Source organism: Hippocampus comes, unplaced genomic scaffold, assembly GCF_001891065.2.
Source record: "Hippocampus comes isolate QL1 unplaced genomic scaffold, H_comes_QL1_v1.1 scaffold186, whole genome shotgun sequence".
Classification (NCBI taxonomy): domain Eukaryota; kingdom Metazoa; phylum Chordata; class Actinopteri; order Syngnathiformes; family Syngnathidae; genus Hippocampus; species Hippocampus comes.
The window spans coordinates 454,999-466,472 of NW_017806236.1; the positions used below are offsets into that span (position 1 = coordinate 454,999).

The 11,474-nt window shown below is 41.8% G+C and overlaps 2 protein-coding genes across 3 annotated transcripts in view; one reads left to right on the forward strand and one right to left on the reverse strand.

The window, feature by feature from the left end:
* Positions 1–4,728, forward strand: part of LOC109507504 (plakophilin-3) — an 18,780-nt gene extending 14,052 nt beyond the window's left edge. For both annotated transcript variants that reach the window (XM_019856980.1, XM_019856979.1), the window contains 5 exons: positions 509–691; positions 778–931; positions 2,094–2,289; positions 2,436–2,523; positions 3,761–4,728. In XM_019856980.1, the coding sequence (XP_019712539.1) occupies positions 509–691; positions 778–931; positions 2,094–2,289; positions 2,436–2,523; positions 3,761–3,802 (663 nt within the window). In that variant the 3' untranslated portion in view covers positions 3,803–4,728. The remainder of the gene's footprint in view (positions 1–508; positions 692–777; positions 932–2,093; positions 2,290–2,435; positions 2,524–3,760) is intronic.
* An 822-nt stretch (positions 4,729–5,550) lies between these two features.
* sigirr (single immunoglobulin and toll-interleukin 1 receptor (TIR) domain) lies at positions 5,551–11,417 on the reverse strand. Its single transcript, XM_019857002.1, has 10 exons — positions 11,204–11,417; positions 9,965–10,240; positions 9,492–9,699; positions 9,284–9,411; positions 8,798–8,938; positions 8,586–8,729; positions 7,427–7,529; positions 7,186–7,336; positions 6,061–6,238; positions 5,551–5,864 (listed from the first exon to the last, which is right to left on the reverse strand). Exons 1-10 carry the CDS (start codon positions 11,271–11,273, stop codon positions 5,692–5,694), a joined length of 1,572 nt encoding a protein of 523 aa, XP_019712561.1. The 5' UTR covers positions 11,274–11,417; the 3' UTR covers positions 5,551–5,691.
* Between the last annotated feature and the right edge of the window lie 57 nt (positions 11,418–11,474).

An 11,474-nucleotide genomic window follows, 5' to 3' on the forward strand; every position in this document is an offset into this window, starting at 1 on the left:
ATATATTTGACTGATACTGCACATTCCATCTTAAGACAAAGATAATGACATTAAAACATTGCCCCCCGCCCTTCAAATAAAAATCAGCCAAAAAAATAAATAAAAATTGGACGACTTTTGCTGATTTTTCTCTCTGTTGTAAATTTAAGCAAATACTAAAGGACAAATTGTAAAACAGTCAAAAGTCCTTCCTCTATTTGTCTGTACCTCTATTACATAACATAAATAAGCATTAAGGAGACCAAAAAAATAAGTGATTTTGTTAATTTTATATATATATATATATTTTTTTCCCATCATTCGCCTGATTAATCTTTTATCGAAAACGGCATCAGCCTCAAAAAAATCGGTATCGTCTAGTCTGAGAAATTAACTGATGACTACGTAAAAGGTCTTAAGAGAGACTGCAATTCTTAAGTTATGTTCATGTGGGAATGTTGACCTTATTATTCGTATTCCAACTTTATTCTTTTCATATTCATCTTTGGTTTTCTTCCCTCGGCCACAGAGCAGGAACCAGGACCTGTCCACGTTCACCGAGGTGGCCCGCGTGCCAAAGGGGATGGAGTGGCTGTGGCACCCTCAGATCGTGGGCTTGTACAACCGCGTGCTGCAGCAGTGCGAGATCAACTCAACCACACGGGAGGCGGCGGCGGGAGCGCTGCAGAACATCACAGCCGGAGACAAGCGGGTCAGCGCTCGGGAGACGACCTCAGACCTCGTCCGAATGATGCGACTTTTGACTCATTGAAGCCAACTGTCTGATTTTTGCTTCAGTGGGCGGCGGTGCTGAGCCGCGTGGCCATGGACCAGGAGCGCATGTTGCCCGTTCTACTAGACCTGTTGCGCACCAACAACGACCTGGAGCTCCGTTCCATCACGGGCTTCCTACGAAATTTGTCCCGTCACGCCAAGGATAAGAATCACATGGGTGAGTCTTTCTCTCACTGTTTGTCCCCGGGGATACTTTCTAGGATTATCTGTAATAGGTATAAAACTATAATATAGAGACTAGATTATTGCCAAAACGGTCATCACGATTATTGTCATCATTATTATTAATCACAATTCTTTCTTGTCTGGAAAAAAAACGCTTGTGTTTTTATTTCACTACTTTTCACTGAACTATGTCAACAGTTGTCGGTGCAAATTGAAACTTCTGAAACCCTGAAAGGGTAAATCATAAATAAAATAAATGCGTTTAGCCAAGAATTTAAAAGGACAAACTAATTAAATACTGGATACTATTACGAGTGTAATCGCAATTTTGATCCCTTGCAAGGCACGAACTTCTCCATCATTCTGCTCATCTTCAATTTGTGCAGTTACTCTACTTACTTGAGGCCTCCACTGTAGGGTGCGCTTGCTTGCTTATTATTTCGGCAGCTTAAGGATGCCTTGACCATGTGTAGGCCCCCTGGTGGCTGGATGACTTTTGGTTCAGAGAGTGCTTGATTAGCACAACAGTCAAGTTAATTGAATCGTGGCTGCCAAAATCGTGATCATAATTAGAATTCCGTTAATTGTGCTGCTTTGAGAGACCATAAAAACACACACTTTAAACACAAGCATTTTTCGATGGTAAAAAATAGGTAATTGACCCCCTCCCCAAATACAGTGTGTAATTGAATCTAGATGCCACAAAGCACTTCAAAATGAGAGGATCATAAAGTATCAACACCATGCTTCTAGCACACAGGTGTCAAAACTCGAGACCAGATCTGGCCCGTCATTTCAACTTGTAACCCACTAAAGAAAATAATACGTGTCTACTAGTAAAGATCTGTTCCACAATTGAAATGTCTTTGATTCTAAATTCTTAAAGGATAGAGTAATGATATGGTAAGTAAACATTTAATTGACATTATCCTATTTCGCCAACCTGCTCCAATATTTGTTTTTGTGTTTGTGTTTGTTTTTTGCATCGTCATTATTATTTCCATCCCTTTTATCGTTGATCTTGTTTGTGTTTTTATGGCTCACGCATTAGTGTGAGGAATCATTACTGACTGCAAATGGGAACTTGTGTCCATAATCGTGTTCTCCTAACAGTTTTTGGTTGTTCTTGTTTTTGTTTTTTTTCCTTCCCCCAGCCACAAAGGTAGTAAACAACCTGGTGACCAAGCTGCCCATCGACGGCTACCAGAAGGAGCCGTCCAGTGACGTGGTGGTCAACATCTGCGGCGTTCTCAACAACTTGGTGACTTGCAGCTCAGTCGCCGCAAGGGACGTGTGTTTTTTTGACGGCCTGCCCAAACTGGTCGCTATCAAGAACACCAACGACTCCAGGTGAGGCGACAGTCAGTCGAACTGGCTGCGAATAAAGAGCACTGACATTCCATTTGAATTTGTGATGTACAAGAATGTTGAATAGACAAGTTTTGATGCCACATGTGGTTTGTTACGTTTGTATTTTTTTTTTTTTTTTTTTGCAGTTCTGGAAAGATGAAAGCAGCCAAAGCAGCCGCCACAGTGCTCAGCAACATGTTCCAGTACAAGAAACTGCACAAAGACTACAAAAACGTATGGAAACTGTCTAGCTATGTCTCATTTTTCAAGGAAAATATGTTGAATGACACCCGGTTGGACTTTTTTGTAAAGCTAAACACACAAAACAAAACGAATTACACACATCGTGTATTTCAATACAAGACATACTTTGTTTTGGAAACATTGCGCTAATGCTAAAAGTCAATGTAAAATCGCATTGATAGGCTAATAGAAAATTAGCATTGAGTTCAGTGAATGATATTTCTTCAAATAGCGAATTTTCACACATGAATGCGTGAAGAACACACACAGATATAATAGTCAAAAGCATATATTCTTCCTAATCTATGAAAAACGAGTTTGTATATATAACAGCGCAAATGTACTTTCTTTTCCACTCTCTTTTCCATCTACACGGCACCACACTGCCCCTTGGAGCCCAAGTGCACATTACAGGAACAGGAACAGAAACAGGAATTTATACAAACTAATTCTTTTTGATATTATTTTACTTTGTCACGAATTACTTTTCTAGTTGTTTGAGATAAATATAAAGTTGTGATTTTGTAATTAATGACTCAGTTTTGAAATCCATGAATACTTATGTTTCTTAATCGGGATTTTTTTTTTTTTTTAATCATTTTAAAATAATGGTGTTTCTGATTTTTTTTTTTTTTTCCTTAACCGCCCAGCCCTATTGGAAGGTATTCCACATATTCACTTTTATCCACTGTATTATTATGGCCACACCCTCTCTTAAGTTTAAAACACGATTGGGAAAACCCCTCATGTCAATTGACACTTGGAATGCGTTTTCATGGCTCCCTACCCGTATTCAGAACAGGAGTAGGGTAAAGCGTGTTTTTCGGATGTTGCTCTTGGCCGTTCATTTAGAAGACACTTGTTCAAAAACTGTACATCTTCAATCGTTTTCAGTCACACACACACACGTGCGTATCTCAGCCCAGGACTCCAGAGGCTAATCACCTTCTGCAGCTTCTGACTTGCCCCACCCAAGGGTGCGGCATTTAGCTTGTGTGCTAATGAACAAGTCTTGACAGCACTGAAATGCCTGCGCTCAAATAAAATCTGCGCTGTCTTGTCGAAAAACAGGGAGTAGCGTAATTTTTCATCCAAAAGCAGTGTGGTGTCAAGAATGATTTATGTCTGACTACATAAAGGAATGCCCATGCAGTCTGTTTGGCATATGCACAACTATTTGAAAGCATACCCGAATAACTCTCTTGCTGTGTTTTGTTCAACATTACAGAAAGGATTTACGAGACCAGACTTTGCAGACACGGCCATCTAAAAATGGAAGGTAATGTCAAGTAGAAGTTTATACTTCTACAGTGCTGAGCAGTCCTGCAACGCCACCGGTGGAAGACACTGTCAGTCTTTTCTCCGATTCCAACATAGTCCAGGCTCAGTTTTTATCTGCCATGAAGTTTGTGATAAGAACGCTCCATGGATGTCAGCGAAGGAGGAGTCGAGTATGCTGACTACTGTTAAGCAAATGTGAGCACTATATTCTAGTGTCGGGATGTGTGTTTTCTACAAGCCGATGTAAAAACTGTGTGAAACCATGATGACATTTTAACCAATGTGGTATAGCTTGTTTGTATATATTGCTTAAGTTCTTCTTAAAAAAAAAATCATGTTTTATACACTGTAACCAAGGACTTTCTCATCATGCTGTCGTTATTAGACTTTTGCTTGTCACTCACATTTTTTTTAATATTGTGTATGAATGAGAATGCATTGTAACTGAAAATACTAAAGAGATGCATTTTGCTTTTTTTTTTTTTTTGCTTTAGAAAGTTTGGGACATTGGTATGCCTCTAAAGATGTCATGTATTTTATTTAGTCACGTATGCTATGATACAAATGTACGTAATCTGTCATAGTCTGGATTATGCAATTTTTAAAAGGTTGTCACAGTAGAGTGCGCGTGCATGTGTGATTGAGAAACCATGCATGTGCTAAAGAATGCAGTCAAGTTTTCATGTGTATTTGTCACAGGTTTTTATCTTTTGTAAATGATCCATCTTATAGTTTGACACCTGTCAAAATATGGAGTCTCTAATTTCTCACTTTGATAACTCTGTCATAAAATGATCTGTCAACTTGTCAGGCCGTTTCAGCTATGGTGACCAGCGTCTGTTCGGAAAATAAAAGTCAATTTGCTGTTATGTGCACCTGTACCATCTGATTTAATAAAGAAATAGATCTGCCGAATGAGGTGCATGTGTAGTTGTGGCTGTAACAATCCAACACGTCGGCCACTCCCTGTTTACATATTTTCTCTTGCTGAGACATGAACAATTCCAGCCCTTCCCTGCTGCACCCTCCTTTAGGGCTCCTACTTCACCGTGGCTCAAAATGACTCCCTAAGAGCACAAGAAGGCAAATAGCCACCTATTTTTGTCTAACCGTGCGATCACTTTGAGTCCCATGGGGTCAAAGGTTGTGTTTATATCCCAAACTAGAGCTGAGCTCTGCAGCCTTATTGTTCAGGCTTTTGTACTTTGCACTTTTGCTGACAGCTGTCAATGTTTTTCTTATCTGTTATGAGTCTGCCCTCTGCTGGGCACAAAGCAACATCTTCAACCATGGCAAGTACTGCAAATGAAAATTGTATTCTCAATAGAATATGTCCATTCATCCATCCATTTTCTACGCCGCTTAATGGCGCTTATCCTCACAAGGGTCGCAGGCGTGCTGGAGCCTATCCCAGCTATCTTGGGGCAGTCGGCGGGGGACACCCTGAACCAGTTGTCAGCCAATCACAAGGCACGCATAGACGAATAAGCATCTGCGCTCACAATCACACCACAGAACAATTTAGATTGTTCCATTAACCTGCCATGCATGTTTTTGGAATGTGGGACGAAACCGGAGTCCCTGGGGAAAACCCACACAGGCAAGGGAAGAACATGCAAACTCCACACAGGAAATCCGGAGCTGAAACCGAACCCTGCACCTCTGCACTGTGAGGCCGACGTGCAAACCAGTCACCCACCGGGCCACCCATACAACATGTCAAAATACAAAATATACAAACACTGCTTTTAAATCAACAAATTTAAAGCAACATGAGGCACATTCAGATTTAACCAACGCACAAAAAACATGACACAGTAAAAGTAGAGCTTGACGCTTGATAATTAGGTTCATCAGAGGTAAGTGTATTGTATGTGTTCAGATGTCCTCTTTTGTGACAAGGCAGTAAAAATCGGAGCGTGTTCCGTAATTGCGTGCTCCCAGGTCTGACACGTCTATGTCTGGGTTTTTTGGTTCTCGCTCACTGCTGGATACAACGGGAAGGATCGGGGCCTTGGAGGTCATCGCTTTGTACACGGGGAGCCGCACGCCTACAAGACAATGAAACAACATTTAAATGTCACATTCATGTCCTGGCAATGTTAATTATTCTGCTCACTGGCCACTGAACCTAATGAGAACCAAAAGAAAAGGTGTGAAGATACTAACTGTGCTCTTAACCAGTAACCCAAAATATTAAAAATGCTTCCATCCCCCTCCCCAATCTTATATAATTTGAAGACTTACCGAGGTCTCCAGCAGGGTCTGTGTCAGAGTGGCAGTCCAGATAGTCGGGGTCAAGGGTCAGCATGGGGTCTTTGTCATCCTGTAGGACCGTCTGAGGGTCTCCCTTCGCCTGGCTGTGGAAGACAACCCTGCGAGGCATGGCTAAGGCCAGCTCCTTCCAAAACGCCGAGGAGGGAGTCTGTGGACAGGACGACACGAGGCGCTACGAAGCGGTACGCTTTGGCTCGGTTCGCCGCAGCCACTGGCTTGGATTCCATCAAGGGGGTGTAGGCGGAATATAAAGAGTGTGATTTGAACAAGAGATGAAAAGGCATCTGACACTTTGCTGATGGACGTTCCACTCTCCAAGAACACTTTTGAAAAAGAATCTAATGGCGATATTTTTTCCCCTCAACATTGCGATTCAATGTGATTATTTTTCACATTATCGTACAAACATATCGACTAGATATAAAATACGGCGTACCGAAAAACCAAAATGAAGCCAACCGCCCCCCCAAATTGCAGCCTTCACATCTTGTAAACTGCATTCCACTACATTTGCAAGGTGGACTTTCGATTAACTCTTTCATTCCACAAGACGTACTTGTGCGTCTTTTTAAAATTAGGCTCCGCCTACCAAGGACGTACTTGTAAGTCTAAGTCTTTTTTTTGCATCATAGAGAGGAGGAGGGTCTGATGCAATCTGCGAATGAGAATAAGCTGTTTGCATTGTAAATAATGTAAAAAAGCGACCAGTAGGTGCCTCATGTGCTTGAAATGCATGCTTTTACAAAAAGCTCTTTTTCGTCGTTTTTTTGCCCAAGAATTGCTATTTCCATGAAACCTAGCCATTTTGTCATGCCGATTGCCGAAGAATGGAAAAAGATAGAAACAAATCTTTTTTTCTGCTGAAAGAAGCGAGTCCAAACTTTATTTTGGTAGGCTCCATGTTTATATAGCATTAGAACCAAATATTCTGTGGGCCTTGCAAGATCGGTCAAAATCCAGTAAAACGCTGGGATTGAGGGAGTTGCTCCAGTGAAAATGGCTGGGACTGAATGAGTTAATTGTTCAAGCCGAACTTTGCAAAAGTTTGGTTTTTCACCGTGTCACGATGGAACCGCTTGGTTTGTGTATTCTTACCACAGAGTTGTGCCTCCATGTGAGTAGGGTGAGAGAGTGTTGGTGCTCACTGAGCTGCTGCCTGATTTCAGCGCTCATGCGCTTGAGCTGCCCTTCCAGCATGATGACGATGGGCTGCCGGCACAGCTCCAACAGGTGCAGCAGGCCCTGTCTGACAAAAAACAGGTGCACAAACACATTGATGATGTCATGCAGGATACATGACATACAGGACAAGTCTGCTCTTGTCAGGATGTCTGACCTGAAGTTGCCGGTGCACCAGTCCTGCTCCAGGTACGCGTGAGACAGCAACACAATGAGACGTCGGGAGCGACTTATGGTCATCAAAAGCTCCGCCGAAGGTTCTTGAAACGCAGTTGCGGTGATGTGCAAGGGAAGGGCACAAGTTCATCAGCGTGGGAGTCTTTGTCAATGGGCAATGTGCTCTCATGTGAATACGTTTTGTTTTTTCTCATTTCTTATTCTGAGGAACTGGAAATGAGTCTTTCACATCCCTGTGGAGATATTTTACTTCATTCTTGATTTAATTCAGCAACACTAGAGGCTTTTCGGGTAGGAGCACCCATTTTTAAGGTCATTTCAACTGGATTCAAGCCTGTACTTTGATGAGACCACTTCAGAAAGCTTTTTTTTTTTTTTTAATGCCATCCAGAAGTTAACCTGCTGGTGTGTTGTGGATTGTTGTCCTGCTGCAAAACACAAATTTGCTTAAGCTTTAAGTCAAAAACTTTCATTGCAGCAAGTCAACCAGGTCCTGAATTAGCAAAGTATCCGCAGACCATCCCACTACCACCACCGTGTTTGACTGTTGGTACGACAACTTCTGACTAGGCAGTCCATAAAATATCCTCCCAAAGTTGCTGGAAATCATTCAGATGTTTTTTTTTGTTGTTTTTTTTTGGGGGGGGGGGCATGTTTTCTTCATTTGAGGATGTCTCTCACTGTGGTTCACTAGAGTCCAAAAGCTTTAGGAATGGCTCTTTAAACCTTTCCAGATGGATAGATGTCAATTTATTTGTCATCTCTTCTTGATTTTTTTGGGGCCATGGCATTTTATTGTAGCTTTTCGCTATCTTTTGGCCAGCTATCATTTTGTCAGACAGATTCCATTGATGTGGTCAAGTACTTTTCACACAGGACCAGGTAGCTTTGAATATCATTTTCCTCTTGATAATTTAAATTTAAATCCACATTTTAGGTTTACTTGGGTTATTTTTGTCAGATATTTACACTTGTTTGCTGATTTTAAACATCAAAATGGAGAATCTATACCCCAAAAAAAACCCAAAAACATTTGAGGAGCGGGCAAATAATTTTTCACAGCAGCACTGTAATTGAACATCACAAAAATCGCCCTTTTTCATGATATGATGCCATGTGGAGTTCAAATTTGGTCTTACCTGAACCAGGCATGATGTCGTTGTCATTGAGATGCACTTTGTATGCATGTTTATTCTCCAGGTGAGGTTTGAGAATAAAGTTGACAAACTTCCTGTCGTAATCATTGTTCACGTAGGAGATGTAGGCGTCGTACAACTTTCCGTCTGAGCAAAACACAACGCAAGCGGCTTTGTGTCAACGTCCTCACGTACGAGCAACTCTTCGCACTCACCGCCCATCTCGTAGTCTCCGTAAGAGTCGCGATACCACAGTTTGATGTTCAGGTGGCACTTGGAGTAGATGACAGCAGCGACAGCCAGCAGGAGGAGGACGACAAAGGCTGCAGTGACGGCAGCAGTGTGGCTTGGGCTGTCTGACGGTTAAAAAAAAACCCCAGACATTAACCCTTTCATGCACCATGTAATCCGCTAACATGATAAACTGTTCACTTTAGTAATCGCTGTCCCTGAAAGTGTTAAATAGTTGAATATAAATGATGTTCATCAGACTAAAATTGGTGCACTTCTAGAAAGCTTTGGATTCATTAGTAATGAACGTTAAAGTAATTCGTAGTGAATTGTAAAGTAGTGGTCGCAAAAGGTAGTCATAAAAGTCATAAACTGCCTGCAATTGATGAAAGCGGTCAGTTGAGACTTGAAGCAAGTGATACATCGAGGGACTAAAATACGAAACCTCTGGATTATGATGCCGTTTTTACTTGATTTCTGCAGGTTGAAGTCAGACGAAGAGTTCCTCACTGTGCAGCTGTACAGTCCAAAGTCTTCCAACTCGTGAAGATGGACTGCCAGCACACTGCTCACCACCAGCTGATCTCCAGCTTGAAACCTAGCAAGAACAAAAAAAAAAAAAAAAACGGTCATGTTCTCCTTGGTCTCACACACTGTCTGAGAGTTGCCTCCAATCACCATGAAGACGTGTTTTGCAAAAGCAGCGAGCCATTGCTCAGGGGATGGCCATCTTTTGTCCACCGCAGCGAGGCGTCGCATCGCTTGTGAGTCGGGTCCCAGGAAAGCAGGACGGTGCAATTCAGATAGACGATGGATCCCACCTTCCCCCAGGTGGTTCTCAGAACTTCATTCGATGAGAACTCTGGACCCATGGAGCACTTGGATGCTGTGGAAAGACACACAGAGTAAATCTTACACATAAATTATTGCACTACATCACAAGTCGGGCTGAAGGATTTTGACAAATCAACTCGTTAAATTCCTCAACATTGCATTTGAGATTTCATATGTGATGACTTTGTCAAGGTCCTCTTCACGTGTATTGTTTTTTGTTTTTGTTTTTTTAACAAACACAAGCAATAAATTAATCTGCATGTGCAATTACATTTTTTCAGCACTAATTACAGATGAGGAACATGAAGAACGCTTACCTTTAACTACGAGGCGCACAGTGAATGAAGCAGTGTTGTTGCCGGGCTGCAAACAGGTGTAGTTCCCTCCAGCGTCAACAGAGATGTTTGCAAACTCAAGGTAGTAATTGCCCTGCTGGGCACCAAACAGCTGACAGTCTTTCAGCCAAGTGAGCTGAGGCCGGGGGTCACCCTGGACGTGAGGAATTGACCCCAAGGAGCAGTTGAGCCGGTATGGCGGATCCTGCTGCCCCGCATAGAGTACGTCTTCTTCAAAATGGTCCTCATCAACACAAGCTTCATGTTGATTTGCAAACACAGGAGAGTTACACACTGTCTTTCCTTCAGGCAGACACAGCATGGTTATAGCTTTGGTTGTTTCGTTTTAATTCATTTTTACTTTTGTTATTTTAAATTCAGTTAGCTTTAATTTGTAATTAGAGAGAGATTGTTAGTTTATTCTCGAAAGTGATTCGTATTAGTTTAGTTTTTAATAGTTTTCGATGTTTTTAAAACGGAGTATTTCTTGTGGACAAGTTTGAAAAAGGTTCCAGTTGGTATTATGAGATATATAAAATGAAGAAAATATATCATAAAAATAAACAGATAAACAACCGGCAAATGAAATAATGTACAGGTAATAAATAGGCAGTACAGTACAGTTGTCATCAAACCGGAATAAAAATGTTTACAATCAAACCTAAATTGCATATTAAATCACGATAATGGGGGGTGTCACAATTAGATTATTTTTAAAATCATTCAGCTCTAGTTTTATTTACTTAATTAGCCATGGAGAAATTTAAAATCTTTTCAGTTGTGACATTCATGCGTGAAAAAGACGTCGCAGCAACTTTGAAGTGTCACTGATTGCGGACCAGTTGGACAGGCTATGTTGCGCATGCGCAATTTCATCATGTGATGCAGACCAAAAGCTCCAAGTAACCGGCACGACTGGCCCTGACTGATTTCTCATAGATATTGTTTTGTGTTGGTCTTTTTGTGCTTTCTGTGCGGCAATCCACACACTAAATGTCAGTCAACCGCGTCCAAAGTCCGGATCTGGTCCACCTGTTGCCAGGCAACAACATGTGACTGCGAGACAGCTAGCTTGACCCCGCGTACATGACCGCACAAACGGCACAAATGACTTTTAATGGTGAACGTAGACATAAATAATACACTGCATGGAACTATACGCGTAGATTTCTCTCAACTTCAACTTCGGCAAACAAAATTTGTGATTTATGGCATCCTTACCGAGCGAGACGACAGAGTTGATCCACGAAGACGAGGTCACCAAAATAAAGGCGACAAGAAAGGAGCACATGTCGTCCCCTTACTGTAACTCTTACGAAAAGGTAAGTATTTCGATTCTAGCCGTTTGTTTGTTACAATGTGGTTATTGCAGTAAACGTGTACGGAGTCAACTGCGCAGCCGTCGGACACCTGCACCTGGAGAGACATGAGAACTTCTTCCTATTGGCTGTGCATTGTCACGTGCTCTTGACCATGGGTATCACCTGCTTTC

Coding starts and splice junctions, on each gene's coding strand:
- sigirr (XM_019857002.1), bottom strand. CDS start 11,273: ATGTGCTCCTTTCTTGTCGCCTTTATTTTGGTGACCTCGTCTTCGTGG. Junction 7,530..8,585: donor CGACATCATGCCTGGTTCAG/GTAAGACCAAAT, acceptor CTGCGTTTCAAG/AACCTTCGGCGGAGCTTTTG. Junction 6,239..7,185: donor CATGGAGGCACAACTCTGTG/GTAAGAATACAC, acceptor TCCTGTCCACAG/ACTCCCTCCTCGGCGTTTTG.